The 23,213-nt window shown below is 37.9% G+C and overlaps 1 protein-coding gene across 1 annotated transcript in view; it reads left to right on the top strand.

Annotated features, from left to right (window-relative positions):
* The first annotated feature begins 14,267 nt into the window (after positions 1-14,267).
* The window catches only part of SERPINI1 (serpin peptidase inhibitor, clade I (neuroserpin), member 1), a 20,655-nt gene continuing 11,709 nt past the window's right edge, over positions 14,268-23,213 (top strand). Inside the window, exons 1-4 of the mRNA XM_010006782.1 lie at positions 14,268-14,536; positions 16,188-16,418; positions 19,071-19,265; positions 20,106-20,310. Of these exons, the coding sequence (XP_010005084.1) occupies positions 14,287-14,536; positions 16,188-16,418; positions 19,071-19,265; positions 20,106-20,310 (881 nt within the window). The 5' untranslated portion in view covers positions 14,268-14,286. The remainder of the gene's footprint in view (positions 14,537-16,187; positions 16,419-19,070; positions 19,266-20,105; positions 20,311-23,213) is intronic.

Genomic DNA, 23,213 nt, shown 5'->3' with positions numbered 1-23,213 from the left:
ACTAGAAGTATGTAGTACTGTGATGTTTTCTGTTCCATAGAGGAAACTTCTTAAATACTGGTCATGTGTTTGGTAACTAAAATGCGGCAGCAGAATGTGTATTTGTGAGGACATACACATGTATATACATCTGTGTGTGTATACATGGATGTTCTGTATGACTGTCTTTCTTGGATCATGGAAGATGAAGAATGAGGAATTCTGAAACTCACGCCTCTAGTTCACCTATTTTCCCAAGTCACAGTTGATGATCTCCTGAGTCCTGGTGTACTTGTCTGACCTTGTTAAAGGGGTCTAGATCTGTAGACCTCACCAGGCAACCAGAGCTTCATTGCCTTTGCCAGCAAAAATGTTATTGTAAGTCCAGCCTGATGTGAGTTTACTACAGTTTGAGGGTTTTCTTGTCCCATCCACTACGTGCACACAATTAGAATATTATTTTAATCCTTTATTTTTCTTCTCCCTCCACAATTGGTGTAAAAAATAGAGACTGGAATGAGACATCCCCGAACTGGCAAAATTTGAGCTTTTCAAGTCCACATTATGTTCATACTTGGCTTATGTGAGGTGACATCATCCTTAGCCCAATTAAAAACTAAGCACCTTATTCTTAAAGAATTCTGTGACTTAAAGAATTCTGTCTGGCATCACAGTCAAACTTCAGGGAAAATCACTTAGATAATGCTTTTGCTTTTAGAAAGGCACTGCTTAGGAATATAAGCTTTTATTTCACAGTAACCAGCTCAAACTCTCTGGCAATTCTTTAGCAATCCCATAAACCAAACACAGTGAGACATCCGCAGCTTGATCAGGATGTTACAGGGAAAAATTTCTAGTGTGCATTTCTGGCTAAAGTAATGCAGCATTTGTTAGAAGGAGCAGTGAGTTGCTGGTGTCAAGTAGCAGTTGAATATGGTTCCAGTTCCCTTCCTGGAACAATTTGTCAAGAAGACAGTGATAAGACCTACAGGAATCTGAACAACTTGAAGACTTTGAGGTAGTTAGTGTTCTAATTTGGTAACAGTATGGTCTGACTCTATATAAACAGGTTAAACGAGTAGAACCTTTAAAACAAGAACAAGGAAATGTTTGTTTAATAAGGCCATATTAAAGACTTTTTTTCCTAATGCAGATTCACTGAATTGGAAGGTGAGCAGTGTTTGAGGTTAGGGATCAGCTGTGGCCATTCAGGGTTGTAATTATGGTAAGTGGTAGCTGTGGTAAGTATTTTCAAGTCTTGTTGTACTGAGATAATACATTATTTTACTAGGCCTTTCATTGTCCCTTCTAGCACATTGTAACAATTCCTGAAACTCTGTGAATCATGGGAAGACAAATAGTAAGCTATTAATTTCTGGCTATAGAGAGACATAAATTGGAGTCTTAGCTAGGCAAGTATGTGGTCATGTTAGACATCATTATTTCATGTATTAGGCACAGTAAACATGCAAATATTGCAATTCTATGTACAGTGAAAACTGAATTGCTTAAAATCTACATTTCTAATTTATCGTTGGGTGGAAAAAGTGTTGTGAGTTTTCATGCCATTATTATTAATAGGCCCAGTTACTGCAGACTTTGGAAGATAGAAAAGAGGTATCCCATATGAGGTTTGATGTTTGCTGCAGTTGGTTTATCTGTATTTTTTTTTATGAAAACAGGCAAGAAGCTGGTGTTTCAGCTGGTTACTGCTTGCTTTTTAAGTCATGCAGAAATCCATGCCAGTAAATGTCAAATGGGATTGGACACTTGATACTGTTGAGCTGCTTCTGCCCGTACACCAGCAGTTTACTGCTTAAAATGACAAATCTTTGAGCATTGTTCTTGGCTCAGAGAGCCTTTATTTTCTGCCTTTGACTTTGAACAAAGAAGAAATAAACTCAAAAAGAACTTTACTTACAGTATGAAATTATCCAGCTAATGTTTCCCATTTAAATTCTAGCACCATAGCGGCTTTCTCTCTATTATTGCAGTGATAAACTTCATCTGATGATGAGACAGAGGTGGCTGAGGGACACCATCTCGCTTTCACAGGATGTACAGTTGATCTCTGTGTGTTTCTTCGAGGGTCATCAGGTTCTTGGTGGGATTAGAGATGAACTGTTGTCAATTTACATAATGGGGTGTATTTGGATCCAACAGTATAACTGTTCTTTGGTGAATAACTAAAAAAACATACACACTTTGGGCAACACTTTGCATACAGCTGCACCAACTCCAGGAAGTCTGCATGAGGCAATGGATTCTGTTTTTCTGTTGGCAAATGAGTTTGCTGCTGAGCTATATTGATTGAAAATTAAAGTGTCTTTTCTGCTGTGGATATATTAATGGAACTGGTCAGCACAAACTGGGTCTAAATTCCTTGCTTTGAGATACAACTTGCCTTGCCTATTTAATGACCTAATTTAGACATAATAATCAGATGACCTGTGGAAAACTTGAAAATTAGGATCTTATGTACAGGCACAAAAATTCAGGTTAGTCTATTTAGTTTTCAACGCTGTGCTAATTAAAAATATTAACCTATTTATTTAATCAGAATCTGTATATTACCCACCAATTTAAATATTAGATGTGCATGAATCAGAGCTTATAATAAGAAAAAGGGAGTAGTATTATAGTCTTTCTAACAAAAAGTAAAATTAAAAAGAACTTGCCATAGGAAATCCTAGAGGAAACACCTAAGACTTGCTGGAAAACAGGTAGTCTACTTTTGGGAGAGGGAAACAATGATATTTCAACCTTCATTTTTCATTCTGGGTGTTGGAAATTACTTGAATAATATCTGTAAGAAACTGGAGTTGTGGAATGATGCTAAAATATATAAAAATAAACAACCCTGCAAAAACAAACTCACGAAAACCCAAACCCAACCCACCAAGAAAACCCAAACACCTTCTTTGAAACATGCCATTAATGTGTTAATGAGAGATTGTACAGAGATGTGAGCCAGCAAACTACAGAGGTGGACTGTTTCTTCAGTGCTTCGTGATTGCTCTTGTTCATGTGAACTGCTTTTGCATTTAGAATCAGATACAAACTTCTCTGTGTGGGAGACTGAGCAAGATTAAGACAAATTCAGCTCCCTACATGTGTTGTTTAAATGGCTCATCATCGAGAGGATACTTGGAACAGCATCAGTTTTCATGAACACAAAGCAATGAGGCTTGAACAGTGAGCTACAGAAATGCACTTCAAGGCCAGATTCCATGTCCCAGGCACAGCTTGAATACTGGACTCTGAACTGAGCTGTTTTCTCCATGGTGAGCAAAGAGGGAGGTATTGACAGCTATAGCTCTCCAAGGCCAGGATAAGCAAAACTATTAGAACAAAAATGTGAATATTTTCTTCTTCCCCCACACCCCACCCTCCAAGTAAAATTAATCTTGTGGGTTTTGCCTCCTACTGAAGAAGTGATACATCTTTGGTTTTTGCCACAGTCTTCTGTTGTGGGTGAGATACCTGCACTGCAGGGATTGTTTTGTTCCTTCTGCCTTTCTCTTTCCATTTCCAGCTTTCCCATTTATCCCTTGAAGCTGTTGCTCTTCCTGATACACTCTCTAAACAATTTCAGTATCACAGGCAGTGTTGAATTTGCTTCTTGTCTTCATACCCTTCCAGCTCACCCAGTTAGCAGTATAAGGCTACTGATCTTTTTTTTTTTTTAATCTCTTAAGCTGTTAAGTTCATAGATGCTTATGAAGAAGCAAGAGGGAGGAAGCACTTGAATGATTATATGGATAGAAAAATGAGGATTTTAGTGGCAATTCTGTCCTTTATGGCATGCTAGCTGATACTTTCTCCTGTCCAGATAGTATGTGTGTGGGTTGATCAGTTGTCTATGTTTTGGTGTCTATAATTGGGCTGAGGCACTGGTTGCTTTTTTTAGACATTGCAGAGCTGCTCTCAGGTGGAAGCAATATAATATTGGAATTCTGGGGTTGAGGAAATCATAGAGATCAGAGAGAAATGAAAATATATGTGAAAACTACTAGCAGAGCAGATAGCAATGGTGCTGAATCCTAAGAGGCAAAAATTGGAATTGCCTTAGGGCAGGAGGAAGAAGTTTAATTTTCTTCTCCATGTGGTGTTCCCAGGCTTCTCACTCCTTTAGGAAGACTAGAGATCAGCATCCTTAACATCAAAAAGAAATTCTTACCATATGCCTTGTTTGGAGTTTTCCACTGTGTGGAACAGAGAATCACAAATCTCACTACTGGCTGAATTTTGCATCCAGATTATTCTGTAGTTTAGAAAAAAATGTAACAGATGTTTTACTGTTATCTTAGAGAAATATTTGGAGTGGTGAAGCTAACATAGTTAGTAGAGTTAAATTTTTCTCCCAGTATGACTGATTTTGATGAAATGTACTTGTTGATTGACTCCATTTTGCCGGTTCAGAAATAAACTCCCTCAGACTGACTCTTCTTTCTCATTCTTTTGTCTCCAAAGTTTGCGCACGACCAATTTTACAGGCTGTTTTAATTTGGATTTTTGCTTCAACTGTTGCTCTGTTGATCAGGCTCAACACACTTGCCAAAACAACTCTTTCAATTGTTTTTTAAAACAGTCTTTCATAAGTGCCGTGCAGCTTCAGCTGCTGTGCCAGGACAGCTCTATTAACTGGATGGCAAAGGCCTGGCCACCTCTGCCAGCACGGTCCCTGGGCTGGCTCCCGAGCAGCTGCCAGCACAGCTGATGCCAGAGCTGCCGGGGTGGCTGGGGGAGCTCTGCTGGCATGCTGCTGTGCTCCAGTTACTGTGGGACAGTGTTCAGTGCTGTTCTGTTGCTGGCTGTCAGGTCTGTGGCTTTCATGGCAGTTGGTCTGATACATGCAGTTGCTTCTAAGAATAATTGTAGCTGGCTGGGAGCACAGCACAGTGGCTGTGGCTGCTGCAGTCCTGCACCTTCTGTGTGGAAAACGAGTATGAAGCTGGAAGTGCTAGAGAAATAATGTCCGTGCATTATAAGGAACAATCGTTGTAATGATGAATTGCTCTTTGTAATTAATCGGGGTATAACATCTACTTTAATGCTAGGGTTAGTTGCTTTTGGCTTTTTCCTAGAGCAATCTGTATAACTTGTTACTGTACTGTAAGAAACTGATTCTGATTTAAGTAGTATTAACATAAGTGAATAATAACACTTCTGGCAATAGTGACATTACCTAAATGTAAATGGAGCCCAATGTTGATTGCAAGTTGGAAGGCAGTATTGTTTTGTAAGAAAGCAACCTGCTTTGTATGTCTTACTTACATTCAGTTTATGAAGTAATGGATTCCTTTTTCGAAATCGTGATACATTTTAATTAATTTTCTTCATCTTCTTGACATAGTTACATCCATAGTCTGATCTCTTTTCTTCTGTAGTCCATTTGAAGGAAGCTGAACAATGTTTTGAAGAATTAACTTCTGCTTTGAGCTTTTGCAACACTGTTTCACAGCTAATATATACCATCTATTATTTTGATTTAAAGACTATCACTCTTAATTGCATTTTGTGAATGACATAAAAAAGATTTCCCTTGTTGGTTGGTGGATTTTGGAAATGCATTCAGCAGGTCTTCTCAAAAGAGACATGATTTTAAAGTACTTTGCGTGAACTGTTCCCTGTTCTTGTGAATCACTGAATAGTGAAGGGCTCCTCTTCTGTTTTTGTTTATCCCTAATTGGTTGTGTCCTTCAGTCCTCCAGCTTTGGAAGGCTTAAAATTGGCCATGAGAGTTTGTATAATGCCAGGCAAGGTATATAGCCTAACATATCTCAAGTGACTTTATACATAAATATGGTCTTGCAAGAAAAAGTGTATGACACTTGAGACACTGTTCCGAACTCAGTTGCTGCAAATGCTTTCACAAAATGTATTATTAATGTTTTTTTGTTCTGCTGAAACTGTAATATCAAAATGCATTCCAACAATGTCTGTGACATAAATGACAGCTTTCATCACTTATAAAACTATGCTCCAGTACATGCAGTAACACTGCCTTTAGGCTTATGCTGCAGTGATTGCATCTGGCAGTTGCATGTGGTGAAACTTAGCTATTGCCCTTTTAATTAAATTGTAGTTGGGAGCTTTCTTCTGGGAGCTTGCTAATCAACTGGATTTCACAGTAAAATAACAGAAATCTAACTTATTGTAAGTAAGGGAACTTGCAGTACATTGAGGAGCAGGCAAGAAGTTGTTCTTGTATCTAAAATAATTGATTGCAGTGTGCCATCTCTGCAGCTTCTGATAGAAAATTACTACTACAGAGTCAGATCACACTTTTCCTCTTCCTTCCTTTCCCAATCCATCCTAAGGAAATCTGAGGAAGAAAAAATAATGCTACTGTCTCATTTGGGGTATCTTCCCTAGATGTTCACACTGTGGCTGAAGTACTGGAGAGAGCGAGCAAGACTTGGAGCTTTGACTTTCTCAGAAGGGTCACATGCATAGTCCCAATTATGAGCCTTTAGAATCCCCAAGTTGTCTAATACTTCAAACTTTCTCCTTCTCATTGCTGCTTTGTTTTGTGTTTCCTTACAGCTTTTATTTTGTGGGACACATGGTAGCTGTCACAAATAAAAGCACCCTAACAAACAGTTTCTGAAGTTGTTTCTTCTAGGTAGAAGAAACAGAGACATTGTATATGGATCCTCACATTTGCAGGCCTTATAGTAGTAGTTTCTGGAATAAGACCACCTTTTCTTAATTGTCTAGACATGGATTTAGATGTTTGCTTTAGGCTATTCAAATTTAAGTATTTTGGACATGGCTTCTAATCATCTATTCTTATTTTTTAATTGGAGCTGAGGGATTATATTTGAGGAAGCTCAATTAAGACTATTTTGGCTTGCATAATTGCCTCAGCAGGTTAGTGACTCAGTGCCAAGCTCTATGAAAGTTTAAAAACATTTGGGATTTAATGGTAGAAAGTGTCAATATTAAAGTTTTCAGTGTAGCATTTTCCTTTCAGGTTTTCTGGAAGCTGCTAGTGTTATGTAGTCAGATGAAAAATATAAATAAAGAATCCTAAGGGGCATGCTTTGCTGTGTGTTGGAGAGTAAGGTTTAGTATGGTCCAAATACTTATTATAGAGGGACTCTACTTTGTCTCAGTCACGCTATACTAGCACTTTAAATATCCCAGTATTTGATACATTGTTATTATGCTGCTTTCTAATGAAATTAACCTCAAGGTTTCCTGCTCTAGAAGGCAGTGACTCTATAATTGACACGATTATAAAATCCTGTAACTTCATTACCGATGTTTGTGCAGATTGAAATATGGATATCACTGCACATCTCTGAAACGAAGAGATTCAAATAAACTTAATGATTCTAGATGTGTCTGTAGAATCTGTTTCACAAAGTCATATGCTCACATAAGCTAAGGATAAACATTTTTTAGGGATAAACTTCTTGTAACACAGAAAATGTAAATACCCTAATATGAAGGAGTTGACTTGCTAGCTAAATGTAATGCACATCATAGCTAGCATTTATGTTCTTGGCTGGTATCAAGAGGGCTTGTATGATTTCCTATTTTTGTCACCACTTCTGGGAACAAAGCTACTTCTAATAACCATGATACTTTGTAGGTACCTTAATCTACTGCTTGCACTGTCCATGATGGCTGTAATGTAAACCATTTTATGGACATATAGTTATTCTCCCATTTCCTTGGGTGTATTCTTCTGGCTATAGGCAATAATACCTCATGAATTGCATATCTGTTGCTGTTGTACTTTCATTTACTTCCCATCACCTTCAGGCAGGCTCCCCTGTTTCTCAGCTCCAGGTATAAGCATGCCCTAGTTGGTTGTGTAAGCAGTTGGTAGGATGTAGATTTCCCATTTGAAAGCTTGATTGCAGTGGTCAGCCTTTGCCCTGCTGTCCCGCGTGTGCCTGTTTTCACTTGTTATGTAAAAGTTTATTTTTCTGATTAAGTCAACTCAGGTTATAGGTTTGTTTCACAGAACTATGTCTGTCAGTCCCTGTGCTGGAGGGACAGAGTGGCTGAATGATTGGCAGGTAAAGAACAACGAACAGAGTAAGAACTGATGGGAGGAAGTGCCACAGTACTTCTGTGGGATTTTCTAGAAGTAAAACCACAATGATCTAGGTGTGGGAATACTTTTGCCCCAGTAATGCTGGCTGGAGATGCAATTTTTCCCCAGTCTTTAAATAAAGATCTGAAAGTTTGGATTCCTGGACAAAGCAGAAAAGACTGAAGAAACGTGGTTCTGCAGTACAAACTGATTGAGTGGATTTGAAAGAATCTTGAGATTGGTGGCAGCAGGCAGGCACATCCCCCTGTTGTTGCAGGGCAGCACTCCTGAGGCAAGCCTAAACCAGCCTAGCAGCTCTTCCTCAATGCACTGTACCTCCTTTGCAGAGCCTTCAGGGTAGCCATGACAACCACCGCCTGGGCCTGGTGAGCAGCTGATGATCTTGTTAACTGCTCGGTGCATCTCCTGCTCAACTGGTGTTCACTGGTTTCTTTTTGCAGGGAGAGTTGTGCTGACTTTCTACGTGATTATTACTAGTTACGCAGTCCCTCCCTCTTTGATACTGTTTGAGAAGATTGCCGACAAGAAATCACGTAGAGCAGAGGTGGCTGTGGCAATTGTCATGTTTAGTAACTAGCAAAGTGGTAGTGGCTGAATTTCACCAAACTTGCCTATCCTTTAATAATTAATCTTTCACATTAATCTGTAGCAGGGTTTGAGGGGTAGGTAGGAGGAGGTGCCCAGCTCCTACCTAGATAGGTAAGACAGTGGATTTTTGCCTCTGACCAGCAGGGTTTGTTCCCTAAGTGGGTTAGTATCTCGCTTTATTAAATTTTCTGCCAGACTTCTGTCTGTTCCTGCAGATGCTCTTCTTTACAGGAGAGAATGAAATCAGTCTCGTTTCCTGTTACTTCACTTGCTTTTCTCCACAGGTTTTTCTTTTGAACCTTGATGAGAAGGAATCAGCGGTTTTTCTTGTTTGTGCTTCCCACACTTTTGGTGTTTAGCTTACTTGAAGCCAAGAGTGATCTTTAAGGCAACTAATCTTAGTTTAGTCTCTGTGTGCTGAGGAGCTAAAGCAATGTATCACAGTTTTATTTTGTAGGGTTTTAAAGCCATAAATGATTTTCTTTTATAACCCACAGTCTGTAAAGGTGTAAAAGACAAGGAAATTATAACCACTTTTTTCAACCTGTCTGGCATATGCAAGGTACTAGAACTCAACCCTTTACTGAATTTTTTGCACCTTCCTACATTAAGTCTGATTCTTGCTGTTTCAAAATTCTTGATACTTCTTGATTGTGAACTCAGTTGATATGATATCCCTCAAAATATCTTGGCTTACAGGGATGCTGGCCCCTTCATTTTGTTGAAAGCATATGTAATGAGCTGAATAGTTCAGAGTTTGTAGGTGTGAGGGGGTGATGTTTTTCTACTTCCTCTTAGTCATTCCAGCCTTATGCTTGTTGAAAGCCAAGAGCTATAGTTAATCAGCCCTGTGCTCCTTCTGCCCATACACACGAGTACATCTGTGCTGGCCACAGGGCAAACAAAAAGGAATGCTGCCCTTAGACTGAGCTGGTTGTCACCTGTTGTGGAAATGTGCTAGGCTGAATTTCAGCACTGATGAAATCTTCACAGGAGTTTGAAGTTTTGAATTAAGAAGTTTCCTGGGAGTTGAACTAGTTATGACCTCAATGCAAGTACCTATTGAACAACATATATCTGGTATCTCTCTTTTTATTATTTTGAGGGCGGGGGGAGGGGGGCAGTGACAAAAAATAAGAAACAGTCAAAGAGGGGTGCCTTTTATGTAAGTTGTCTCCAAGAAACTCTTAAATTCTATATAGAACAGTGTCCAAAGGCAAAAGAAGCCCCCAGACAAAATAGGCATGTCTGTATACCCAGAAACAGAAACACCAGAAGAATTAAATAGGAATGTCAAACTGAGTGCAGCTGGTGTCCAAATCAAGATGTGTATGTATGTTAGAGATGCTTATTTACATCGAAGTTTTGGCAAAAACTGCCAAGTAAGTCACGGGTGTGACTGCAGTAATGCCTTGTGGAAGAAAGTACAGGTGTTTCTCAGGTTTTTGAAGTGATACTGCATTGGTCAGTATTTTGCTGCCTTTTTTTTTTTCCCTGAGAACAGTATCAAGCAAGAGCAAACCCATAATATTCTCACAAACCTCTGTAGCTAGCAGTGGTTTGTGATACACAGTTGTTTTGTGAGAAGAGGCTCTTACAAGGAGAGTATTTATTGATTTGATTGCCTAGTAGGAGAGTGGTTTATATTCATGCATCAAGTAAGAAAAAATAAAACAGGATGTGGATTGTCTGAGAATGGCCCTCAAATGAGAAATTCAAATTAAGAAATCTTAACAGCTTTTTTTCATTCATGTGGGTAGCCAAGAAATGCAAAATGCATGTAGTAACATTTGAAACTGATGGTTCTTGATTTTTTTTAACATTATTCATGTGGACTTTGACTCCTTTTCAGCTGATGCAGTATTATTTAACTAAATTTCTTTGATGCAGAACAGCAATGACAGACTGTACTGCGGATGACTATGAATAAGAGTCTAAAAGAATGATTTAAGTTTGATGATTCTCATGGGAATTGTTTAACTACTTTGGATGTATATTACATAATATTCAGCTTCATTTCCTTCACTTAGAATTATGTTTGTGAATAGGATACAATTAAGAGTCAAATAAAAAATGCTCTCTATTGCTGCAGAAACAAATCAGCGTGCCCTTGACTCTTACTGAAGAGAGATGCTGGGAACATGCTGCACCGTAGTAGGTGCTCAGCTGTTGGATCAAGAAGTACCAAAAGTAATGTAGCCTAAAGTAAGGAAGAATCAGAGAAGCAGTAACTATTATGCTTAGAATGATAATTAAGAGCTGGATTCTCACTTGTCAGTAAAACAGTGTATGCTTGGACCAGAAGTGCAAGAATAATTGAGCAGAAGAATTTACCCCAGACATCTGAAATTTAGATGGATAAGATTAGGCCATTTTCAAATGCGCTGGCTAGGCTTGATCTGTTCTGTTTTACAGCCTTCTCCTCACTATCTCCACCAGATCTTCAGGTTGCTTTAAAACATCTTCCCTTACGTTGTACTCCAATTTGCATACATTGTGAGAGAGTTGTATTTTTACAAATACCTGAAAAGCTGGTTGCTTCCTTAGCCTGTATATTTAGGTGCTCATTCCTGCCTCCCTGACTTTCTTCCTTCTACCTGGATGTGTGAAGGGGAAACTTCACTGTGAACTCTTAGAAAACCTCTCTAGACTAACAGGTATGTGGAAGGAAATCTAAATTTTTTAGCTTTAGTTCATTCCTACTGGAATGTTCAGTTTTGCACAGCTTAACCTCTTGCATCTCCATCAGTAGGATTTAAACATGTATTTAAAAACTAAGGTTGAGTGTGGTACTTCATTATGTAAGTTCTTTTGAGTATAAATCTTATTTGTTCCCATCTATGTAGTTATTCTATTTTCTGTCCCATTTACTAGCATTCAAATATTCTAACCTATATGTTAAGCACTTCATTAAGATGTGTAAATTTCTCCTCTCCCTCCCTCCTGCCTGTCTGACAATAGCACGTATGACAAGGATCAGTGATGGAGTGCTGAATTGCTGCCTGTGGAACTAAAAGGCTGGGGAAATTTCCTTTTTTACAATTGAAGATTATCTTATGTCTGTTGTAATCTCGTCAGCTCTCAGAGTGATCTCAAGCAGTTCATGATACAGGGGGGAAAGTATGGCTATCTGTATAATTGCATTTGCTTTGAGCAACACAACTTGTTTGTTTGGATTAGAATGCAAGATTCCCCAAGTTTGCAGGCCAGTGTGAAAGCTGCAATGATGTTTTGAATTCATCCTCAACAAAAGAAACATCAGCTTCTGCTTATCTATTTTTTCATGTACTGTTTTTGACACCACTATAGATCTCCTGAGTGATGTAAGGTTATAAGCCATTCTCATTTTGTGCAACTAAAACCTGAGCTCGGTCTGTCACAGCAATGTGCTGAATTAAGTCTTATATTCTGTAATTTTGGGAGAGATGCATGCTCTTTTTGTGGGTTTGTGTTGTTTGTTTTTAAATAAACAAATCTAGAATGCCCAAGATCAAAAAGAAAATTGAGAAATCTGGTTATTTTCTGTAACAAACTTTAGTGTCTTAAAGTCAATAATTAATAAATTGAGAGGATGAAGAAAAAACACTGCTGTTAAGAAAAATAGTAATTTATCAAGTTAGTGTTATCTAAATCATGTTTTAGACAGTAAAAAGATTGTGAAATAAACAGTGATGGTTATGGCTCAGACTGAAGTGTTTTCCATTGGGCAGCAGTAGTTCTAGAAGTGTAGTAAAAAATAACAAGCACAGTATGAGGCTCATGCTTTAGGTTGATTCTGTGCCATTCTTAAAGAGAGGGTCTTCAGCAGAGATTTTTTTATGTCTTGCTAAGAATCAGAGAAAGATTGATCAAGTAGTTGAGAGAGATGAAGTGATGCCAGCATAGAGGAGAGCTTATTAGAAATTGAGACAAGGGGCATATTTCATAGAAATATGGAAACAATCATCAGAAAGGAGATATGGGGCTGGGGAGAAGCAAGACTCGAGTTGCTGTGCCACACCAAGAGCCTGTCCTTTTCCTCTGAAGCACGTATGATTGCTGCACTGCTCACCTAGTTAATGTTCTCAGTGAAAAATAAATAAAAGGCTGATCTGCAGCTAGAGGACAAGAGCAATCTTTACTAGTGACTGCACTGGTTGCTGCCAAGGCACGTGTGTGTACCCTGTTGCTTTTTATATTTTCTCAGCTATAAAATGTGAGTAATAATGCTTAAATTATGTATCATTCAGTGTTGTGTGAGTTAATTAGATAATGCTACATAGTCCTTTAAAGGTGAACTACATAATATGAATGTTGTATGAAGCTTATGAAGGGTCTCTGTGTCAGTTATATAGAAACCCATGGTAGCTGCAGAGACAGGAGAGCTGGGAAGCATAAGGGCAGAGGTACTTGGGCTGGCTGCGTGCAAATTGGCTTCAGTCAAGCAGCAGGATAGCACATTCACACAAATTTGTCCCATGCTGATGAGCCCTGCAGACTGGCATAACAGGTAAATGTTCTGCAACTGAAACTTTTAGTCTTGTACTGTCCAACCTACTGCTGCAGGAATCTTTGCTGTGTGATTAGTTAGACGCTCAAAGTGACAAAGAGAGAGAACTGAAATCTAAGCTCTGTTGATGTGATGTTTCTGACCCAAGGCACTTGGCAGTAGTGGGTCAGATGCCAAGGGAGGATAAAGTTTAAAGGAAAAAATGGAAGGATGAAGAAATATATGCACACAGCTTCAGGAGCTAGAATGTTACTAGTATCAGTAGTTGTGTGACAAGCCAGACTGGGATAGAGTGAGAACTGTTTCTTGATGAAGTCTATTAGCTAAGCTTGGTAGATGGATTAATGAAAAACATTAGTGCCAACCCTTTTTTTCTCTTTAGTATACTTTCTTCTTTCCCCTGTTGAATCTTTCTCGCTGATGTGTACAATGACTTTATCCTCTAAAGATCTCTTAGAAGATGTTGTCTCTTAGCTAGCGTAACTACCCAACTTTTCACCATTATTTACTAACAAAAGGGATGTCATTTGATAACTAAGGCAAGTTTTATTTTTCTTTCAAAGAGGTTTTGACTCCCTGTCATGTGTTTTGCAACTAAGCAACATCATGGTACATTACTTTTGTCACCAGTGCCAGCAAGCTTTCTTACAGTGCTTTTAGTAGTTTTACCAGTTTGGAGCTTAGAGTAACTTAGATGAGTAAATTGCAGCTTACTGGAAGGTCAAAAAAAACCACAAAACCAGTGTGGATTTGTAGGTCTCCTTGGTGAAAAAGTACAGAAATGCCTAGTAATTCTACATCAGCACTGCTTATCAACAATGACAGAAAAATGAAAATGTGAAAGTTGGAAAGGTCTTACTATGTCTTTGGGTCTTCTTCTGTAGAAGTCACATTTGGTAGTCCATTGCTGAATTTCAAAAGCATAAAATCACATAATGAAGTAGAGTTTGTTGTTGTGGTTTTTTAAGTAGAACATTACTTCTGGTTAAACATTATAATTCTGCAAATAAATGAATTGTTTATTGAACTCCATAACTAGCTTTTTACCATACTAAAAGTTGACCATTCTTTTTCTCTCAATTTGAATCTTTTAATGCTTAAAAAAGGCTAACTTATTTTCTCTAAAATTTTCTTGCAGATCTCTAAATCTCAAGACATGTATTTCCTTGGACTGTTGTCTTTGCTTGTTTTGCAAAGTAAAGCCTTCAAGACGAATTTTCCTCATGAAACCATTGCTGAGCTTTCTGTGAATATTTACAATCAGCTGCGAGCTGCAAGAGAAGATGAGAATATTGTATTCTCTCCTCTGAGTATCGCAATAGCTATGGGAATGGTAGAGCTTGGAGCCCATGGAACCACTCTGAAAGAAATTCGACATTCCTTGGGTTTCGAGAGCTTAAAAAATGGTGAGGCCTTTTAATCATGTTTTACTGTGGTGTTTTTTGTCTTGAAGAAAGAGATGGCAATGCCTGAACAACAGTGGAAGCAGCCTGGTTGTATCCATGGGTTATTAATCAGTAGGCTCCTTGGCATGCTGTTTGATGGCCTGGGCATGCTGAAGCACGCTTCAGTGAGTTCTGCACAGGCTGAGAGATGCTAACATACAATCCTCGCTTGGGCACCTGAATCTTAAAGCAATTCCAGTTAACTGTTAATCTTGGCTTTCATCTGCAAAAAAAGCTTGGCTTTGCCTCTAGAGTTAGAGGAAGATTTTTAGGAATGGAATTTTTAGGGATTATAATCAAACCTGAAAGGGAAAGCAGTGGTTTCACAATATTATTTATGTGAAAGTATGCAAATCTTAGTAATTTAACTGGCAGTGTCTCCTACTTTGACACAACTTGTTTGGTTCTTTTAGGTAGAGCCAGTGGCTTCTTGACTCAATTCCATGTTGCTAATGTTCTGTCTGCAGTGCATAATGTTGTGTACAGATACACAAGTTAATTTAGGCAATATAAGCATCATGGCTGTTTCAGCACAATGTGCCATGTGTTCCTATCAGCCTTTCAGAGAAATGGGATTCAGTTCTTCAGCAGGGAGCAGTGCTACCATGTTTGTAGTATGGGGTGAACCAAGGCCTGCATCTGGATGTAGGGCTCTGCAGTGCAAGCAGCTGTAGTCTGACTGCAGATGGAGAGGATGAGTAAATGGCAAAAAATGATTCTGAAAAGGCTATTTCTGTGAGTCTTTATGTCAAAGCGATTAGCTTGAGACCTGAATAACATTTCTTATTCATACAATGTACTAAACTTTGAAGTCTTCACTGAAAGCATCTTGGGGAGGAATTTCTGAATACACTGTTCAAGATGTGTTCAACAGTATCACTGCACAGCTGATGTCTCTGTGGAGACTACAGCAGAAACCTAGTTCTACAGTTTATCTCTAAAATATTGGGAAAAAAAAATCTAACCCTTAGCTATAATGGAAGAAATTATGCAGTTGGTTTGAGCTGGGCCATACACTGTTCTTGCACATATACTCCAGTGTTTTCTACTTGGAATATATCATTGCATTCCATTTGATTTTTTAAAAAATAAATTAGAAATTTCAGCTTCAGGTAGAAGACAACAGTACAATGCAAATGATTCTGCACAACCTCACAGGATCCTGTGAAATTTTAGACCTGTTTTTTGCAGAGAAAAGTCTGTGACGAAGTCAAGTCCTTAGCCTCAAAGCTTGAAGTTTGTTTTTCCTTTTAACAACTGGCTTTTAGGTTGTATCAACAATTCTGTTAAGTGTTTGTGGTGGCAAGACATAGAATTGTGATTTAAGAGAATAATTTTTTCAATTTTTTTTTTTTGTTGAAACAATTATCATTGATGGCTTTGTCTGCAATGGAATTAATGTCTCATTAGTTATGCTAATTTTAGGTAGTAGAAAAAATAAGCTCTGAATAACATTCTGCTGGTAGAATGTTTTTTCAGATCTGAAGGTGTGTGTAGATTTAGAAACAAGTTTATTTAAAAAATTCTCTTTTCTGAAAATGTCTTTGAATTTCCAGCAGGAAAACCATGGAATAACTTTCTTTTCTGAAACAACCTGATTTTCTTTCCTCAGGTGAAGAGTTTGCCTTCTTAAAGGACCTTTCTGATATGGCATCTTCTGAAGAAAGTCATTATGTTCTGAATCTTGCTAACTCTCTCTATGTGCAGAATGGATTTCATATCAGTGACAAATTTTTGCAGTTGGTGAAAAAATACTTTAAAGCTGAAGTAGAAAATATAGATTTCAGCCAAAGTGCAGCAGTAGCTACCCACATCAATGAGTGGGTGGAGAATCATACCAACAGTAAGTCCATGTGATTCTTTTATATATTTCCTGCAGTGTGTGTTTCCAAAGTTATACAGTGTGTTTGAGTTGTTGCCTTGGCTTCTGTCTGTTCCATTTGAAACTAAAGTATCTCCTCCTATAAAAAGAATTCCAGTATCAGCACTTTGTGAAATTATCTTTTTTCTTGTGCAGGCATGATCTATAGCAAGTCATATTAGCATTGCTAATCATATAGTAGCATCTGTGTACACAGTTTTTCCCCTGTCTTACTATCATAAAGTACTTGTGACATTTATGTAAAGAGAGTGTTTTAAGGGTAGGCATTTAATAATATTTTAATACTGGTATTGGTATTAAAATAAAATAATAAGTACTTTTACTAACTGCAGATAAGTTGTCTACAAAGGAGTTATTGATCTGTGCTTTGAATGTGTGGAGTATCACCAGTTCTGAGGAACTCAGTTACAAGGAACTGAGAAATAGAATGCTAAGGAATGCAACGGATTGTCTTGAACCACAAAATCAGGCCCTATAAATCTTATCTTTTCCAATGTGAGGAAACTAGATAGCATGTTGATAGTGTAGTTGATTTTAGGAAGACTGTCAACAGAGTTTCACAACAAAAATTTGCAGCTAGGGTGTAAGCACAAAATTGCTGATGTAAATATGCATATTCAGATCTGCATGATGTGCTTGCTTCACTCGTGGAATCCCAAAGATGTGACATTTTCTGAATACATGCAGAGTCTCAAGGCGTGGGGGTGAATTTAGTCCCCTGTTGTACAGCTCTAAGCATAATCTCATTCCATGTCATCTGACCACTCTGGAGTAATTCAACAGAGCTCTGGTTGTAACATCAATCATGGCATTCTAAATTTGAAGGTATCAAAATCCCCTGTAAGGTCTTAACACATGACCAAGTAGTCTGAGTATTAAGAATCCATAATGATTTATGGAAATGTATGACACCAAAGTGAAAAACACTTATTTTATTCCACTTGGAAATTATCTGTTTTTTCTAAGGGAAAACAGCAGCTATTATATTCATAATAAATTCTGCCCTGTATCTCAAGCTGCAGAAATAGAGGGAATGTCAGTGGTGCAGCAGATTACTGAGTGTTTTCAGAGAAGCATGATGTCTGTCTGAAGGAAGGAAAAGTATAATTCTCTTTTAGAAAGAACAAGTTCTCCTGCTTAATACCTGCTGACTGGGCTGGTAACCATTGCCGTGGAAGGCGTTGTGCAGAGCTAACAGGCAACTGTGGGTCTTTTAGCATTAGGTTGTGATAGTAACAGGTCCTCAGCCCAGCCTCTGATCACTAAATCTCATTCTTTCCTGCCTGCCAATTCTGGAGGAGGCTCATTTTCTCATTAGGAGAGAGAGGTACAGGACAAGCAGGTTTCCAATTCCAGTTAGGCATGATGGGAGGCTCAGAGCACAAAATACTAACTGTGAAAGGTTTCTCTGGCCAGAAAGATTCTGAATATGCATTAATAAGTTGGAGCTGAAAACTGTAAGGGAATATGATGTACCAAAGAGAAATGGAAAAACTGAAAATGTAAATGGAAAAAAAATAGTTCTTTTTTCCCCTTTTTTTTATTTCTCAACCACAGAGAAGTGAGCGTGGCAGTTGGGGTCATATCTCATTTCTGAGGAAGTTCTAGATGGAATGAAGTACAAAGAGCAACCCAGAAGAAACACTGCCCTATGATACAGAAATTTCACATGAGTTAGTGTCATATGCTCCAGAAAGCAGCATTAATTAGTATTTTTAACAATAGATTGTGAGGTAATAATCAGACAGTGGAATGTGTTTAACACCTTGTTTTGTAATGTCATTTAAGCATAGAAATAAGCAAAAAACCTATCTGAAGTAGGCTGTGATTCTTCAAGATTAGTGACAAATCTGGTCAGTGTACCAAATTTGACAAACTCAACATTATTTTGCAGAGAAGCAAGCCATTGAAGATGAGCTGAAGCAGGTAGCAGGCTGTTTTCTCATGTAAATGACTTAGTAAGGAGTAGGAGCAAAGCAGCTGCCATGCTCAGCTGAAGTATCTCCCATGAATATAGCAGATGCTGAATGTTTTTTCTCTTTTGCTTTTAGAGGGCTAATGTCAATGGAACAAATGCTAGGAATTTTGTGGGGGTTTTTTTTATGATTAGTCCTTACCTTGTTTAAGGACTTTTTTAATGTCTTTTGGACATTACTTGATTAGAAACTGACTGCTTCCTTCAGAATTAGCCCAAGTGAAGTTCCAAGGAGCATACTCGCACCCTTTAAATTAAGCACCCATTTAAGTGTTTTTTTGGATTGGAGCCAAAGTTTGTGGAAGTTCTGACCCTGAGCGGATAGTGCTGAACTGATTAAAGCACCAGTGTAAACATTCCTTAGGTGACCCTTTTTCCACTTGGTTTCATTGTGTGGTCTATTTAACTACCAATTAAGAAACTGTTGACTAACGTGTACTCAATGGAAGGGTTTATGCACCTACACTGTGATTTAGGTTTACAAAACACTAGCAGTTTAATTTGAGATGTAATGGGACATCTGAATTGGAAATTACATGTTAGCACAGCTTTTTATTTTCTGGCATTTTTTGAGCTGTCTTAAATTTTGATTTAATGCTCAATTTGACGTCCAGACTGACAGTTGGTTTTCTTCTTAGATATGATCAAAGATTTTGTGTCTGCAAGAGATTTTGGTGCTCTGACTCATTTGGCTCTCATCAATGCAATCTACTTCAAAGGCAGTTGGAAATCACAGTTCAGACCTGAAAATACAAGAACTTTTTCTTTCACTAAAGATGATGAAAGTGAAGTGCAGATTCCAATGATGTACCAGCAGGGAGAGTTTTACTATGGTAAGTTGGAGCTTTAGTAATTGAAAACTAATAAGCCTTCCCTTAATAGGCTTGTTGCAGCAATACTAATTTGTATTGTTGTCTGTTCTTTCACCCAGAATTTTAAATGTGGTGTTTGTCCAATGAAGAGACTCTGATTTTGATGTCATTTTGTAATGTTTGTACTTGTGTGTTATAACTGGATAGCAACATTTGTAACCTCTTGATTTACTTTTTTAGGTACCTGTTGGGTGCCACATGGTGGATTTCAGAATGTTTATCCATTATATTTAACCTCTTCATAATTCTTGAGTTAGTCCTGCTTCTCACTAAATTTTTTTGCTATGCTAAATATTAAATTTGATAACATTTGCTCATTACTGTTGTAGTATCCTTAGAAAGGTAAAACGGGTTCTGGGAACAGCAGAACTAATGATGTTTTTATCTTGAGTTTGAGCTACAAGTGAGTTTCACATTCTTTAGCAGTTGCCGGTATTTGGCTTGGTCTCATAATTGAAAAATTATCTCTCCTGCATAAAAAAAAATACCTCTGCTCATTTCCATGAGTTTTGGCAGCCTTAATAGCTTTTAGACTTCTCTGTCTGACCAATGGAAGTTAGGTTCAGAAGTATCGTTATTTACAGACTGTGTAAGCTTGTTTTCTTTAAAAAATCAGATGTGTGTAAGCCTCAAATCCTGTGAGGAAAAAACAACTATACATTTCATATGGAACAAAGAGTTTCATTTTTACTTCAAGTGTCTGGTATAAACTGCCTAAGTTTAGCCTCCTGTTTTTCCTTGATCTACAGTGAAGATGAAAGAAAATACTTCTACTACTTGTTGGTTGTTTTTCTCTTGCAGGAGAGTTCAGTGATGGCTCCAATGAAGCAGGTGGCATCTATCAAGTTCTGGAAATACCATACGAGGGAGATGAGATCAGTATGATGATCGTTCTGTCCAGACAGGAAGTTCCACTGGTGACATTGGAACCACTGCTGAAAGCCTCATTGATTAACGAATGGGCAAATTCTGTAAAGAAGCAAAAAGTGGAAGTGTATTTACCAAGGTGAGAATATGCTTTCATGTTAATAGAAAGGGGAAGATTGCATTCAGATTGATTGGAGTGCATGGAACATCTTAATCCAGTCTGCAGTTACATAGCACCCACCTGAAGGTTGCTTTAACAAGAAAGCTCAGGGGATGTGCAGTGCAGAATGACCTTGGTTGGATAACAGGTGAGCGCTGCATTTGCATCCCTTTCATACATCAACTCCAGAAAGCAGAATTTCATCATCAGGAGCCATGTTCAGAGTATTGCAGAACTGCATAAGGAGTTACAGAAATATTCCAAGTCTGAATTAACAAAAGCAAAAATGTTTCATGTAGGTCCTAGTTAAATTTCTGTGTTGCTGTTTTTAGAAGTTCTAATGGTGTTTGTCTGTGTAGGTACAAATGGCTGAGATTTGAGAGGTAATTCCAGTCAATTTGTGTCTTGTCTTTAGTTGTAGTAAGTCTTGGTTTCTTCTTCCTTAGAGGAATAACAAGATGTTACTACCAGAAGGAATAAAACTATTGTCATTTCTTTTATAGATATAAGCTGTGTGTGCTCAGTGGTGTATTTGCTCACACGTACTGTGTAGAATTGGTAGAATTTGGTAGAATTCTGTTTCATCTACCTTCAAATATTTTTCATCCTTACCCTACACATGACTTTGTAACAGAATTATTTACTACTAAATGTCATTAATATGTATAGTTGGTTCATGATGTCCTTCAAGTGATTCATAATGGCCTCATTTAAGTGTTTATATAACAATATTGCCCAAGTTTGATGTGCATCACTACTTACTCTACTTTTGTGGCACTGTATGCTAGGTATATGACAGCAGAAAATATAAACTGTAGTGAATCCTTCTAATCATTAAAGTAGTTATTTGTTTTTAGGTGACTTGGAGAGTTGAGGTTGTTGTATTTCACATGTACAGATCAGGGCAAGAATCTCAGCAGTTTTATCAGCTTCCTCTCCAAGCAAGTGACCATTTTCAAGAAGCTAACTGCAGCTGAGCACAATAAAATGAGGCTAGTCAGGACAAATTAGGTTGAGATGGAATGGTGCTGTCAGCATGCCCTGATTCTACTTGAGATGGTATTCCACTTGTCTGGAAAGCTGTTACACTGAGAGTCAGAGTGATGAGGGAACTGCAGGATTTTAGGGTTGTTTTTCTCTGTCCCATAGTAAGAGTTTCTTCCTTAAGTAGCATTTCCTTTGAAGGAGAGCAGCAAAGAGCTGCATTGCAGGTTTTATACAAACAGCCTACTGTACATTATTCCTGTGATTTTTTTTTTTGTGTGTGTGTATTTGTTTTTCTCTTGGAGCCTCAGGTCCCAGGAGCTTTAGCATTAACTGTCCACTAGGGACAGGGGGACAGATGTTTCTCCTTGGCTGTTTCTCCTGCAGTCTTGGGCAAACCTTACCTAGATGTTAATGAGAAGTAAAATATGAGGGTTCTTCCAGCCCTTAAGGTTTTATAAGTAGAGCATTTCACAGCCTGTACTTCAGGTGCTGAAGCTGGGTATCTTCTCTCAAAGAATTTCTAGAGTGTGAAATCCACAACAGAAGTTTCTCCTCATTGATTACACAGGGGATCTGTGAAAGCTGGCTTCTGAATTTAAGAGGCTTAAGTAGCTAAAGGTAAATACATGAACGTCATTGAAAGCATATTTATTATGTTTATGAGTTGAATTAAGCTTATAGAGGTAGTTCTAGGTTTTGTTTGCTTGTAACCAAAAGCAGAGATGCCAGGATTGTCTGTAGCCATGTTCTCAAACATGAGTTTCAGGCTTAGGTTTAGTGTGGTCATAAAATGTCCTGATTTATTCCATCCTCAGGCTAGTTGTCATGCCTGCTGGTTTTATCTAAGAATCTCAAAGAACTTTGTAAAGATTTGTGAATTAAGGCTATACAAAAGCCAAACAGGTGCAAGAAGATACTAATTACCTTCAGTATTTTCAGATTATAAGAGATAACTATCATTAACTTGAAATTACTTATAGTAATACTGCTGTTTCCTTGCAAAAATTGCACATATTAATTGTATACTCCCAAGGTGTTGGCTTTCCATTAAGGATTCAGTGGTGATCTGCAGGATTTTATCAATGCTCTAAATAAACACTTCATAAATATTTTATGCTCTGACTCAGAAAGGCACGTTATGAAATGTGGCCTGCAGGCTCTGTCCACTGAGAAATTGAAAGCAGCAGTGGAATAAAATTAAATTTTTATGTCCTGATAGATGCTATCCAATTATAAAATGAACATTTTTAAAACTTACACATTTGTAATAGAACCTGAATGACTACCAAAGCAGAGTTAATCACAAGTTTCCAATTTCTGTCTGCATTATCTTTGTGCAAATGAAATTGTGTATTATTCCTCTTAATAGCAAAAGAGAGATTTGTACAGAATAGTTAAATTATACTTTCTCATTTTCATTTTCAAATCATTGTTTGCAGCCTAACCCAGACTAAAGTGATCAACATTTTAATCCACTTTTTGCATAGGAGCGAAACAGACCATGAATCTAATTTGCAAAGCTGTCTCTCTAACGTAAATTATTTGAAGAGCATAGGAGAAACTAGTACCTAACAACAGTGCAACAGTCTGCAGATCTCTTAAGGATTGTTCTAGTATGTCTCACTCTCTGCAATGGCCTTCTAGCTTTTTTGTACATTTAAAATAACTTAAAAATGCCTTAGATGGCGTTGAAATAGTAATTTTCTTGAGCTGAAGGTTGTTTTCTGAAAAAGAAAAACGAATTTTAAAACCCCCACAAAATCCAAAACCAACCTGAAACCTGCAGACGTTCTCTTTTTTTTAACATGCCCTCTTGAGTCCCCTTTTCTTGAGGAATGGGGCAGTGCTGATTGTTCCTGTGATGCAGTCAGAAGAAACATAAAACTGTCCTGCTG

This window comes from Chaetura pelagica, unplaced genomic scaffold (genome assembly GCF_000747805.2).
Source record: "Chaetura pelagica isolate M959 unplaced genomic scaffold, ChaPel_1.0 scaffold341, whole genome shotgun sequence".
In the NCBI taxonomy this organism is placed as follows: Eukaryota; Metazoa; Chordata; class Aves; order Apodiformes; family Apodidae; genus Chaetura; species Chaetura pelagica.
Note: the sequence above shows the minus strand (reverse complement) of the source record. Positions and strands in the feature narration are given on the sequence as shown.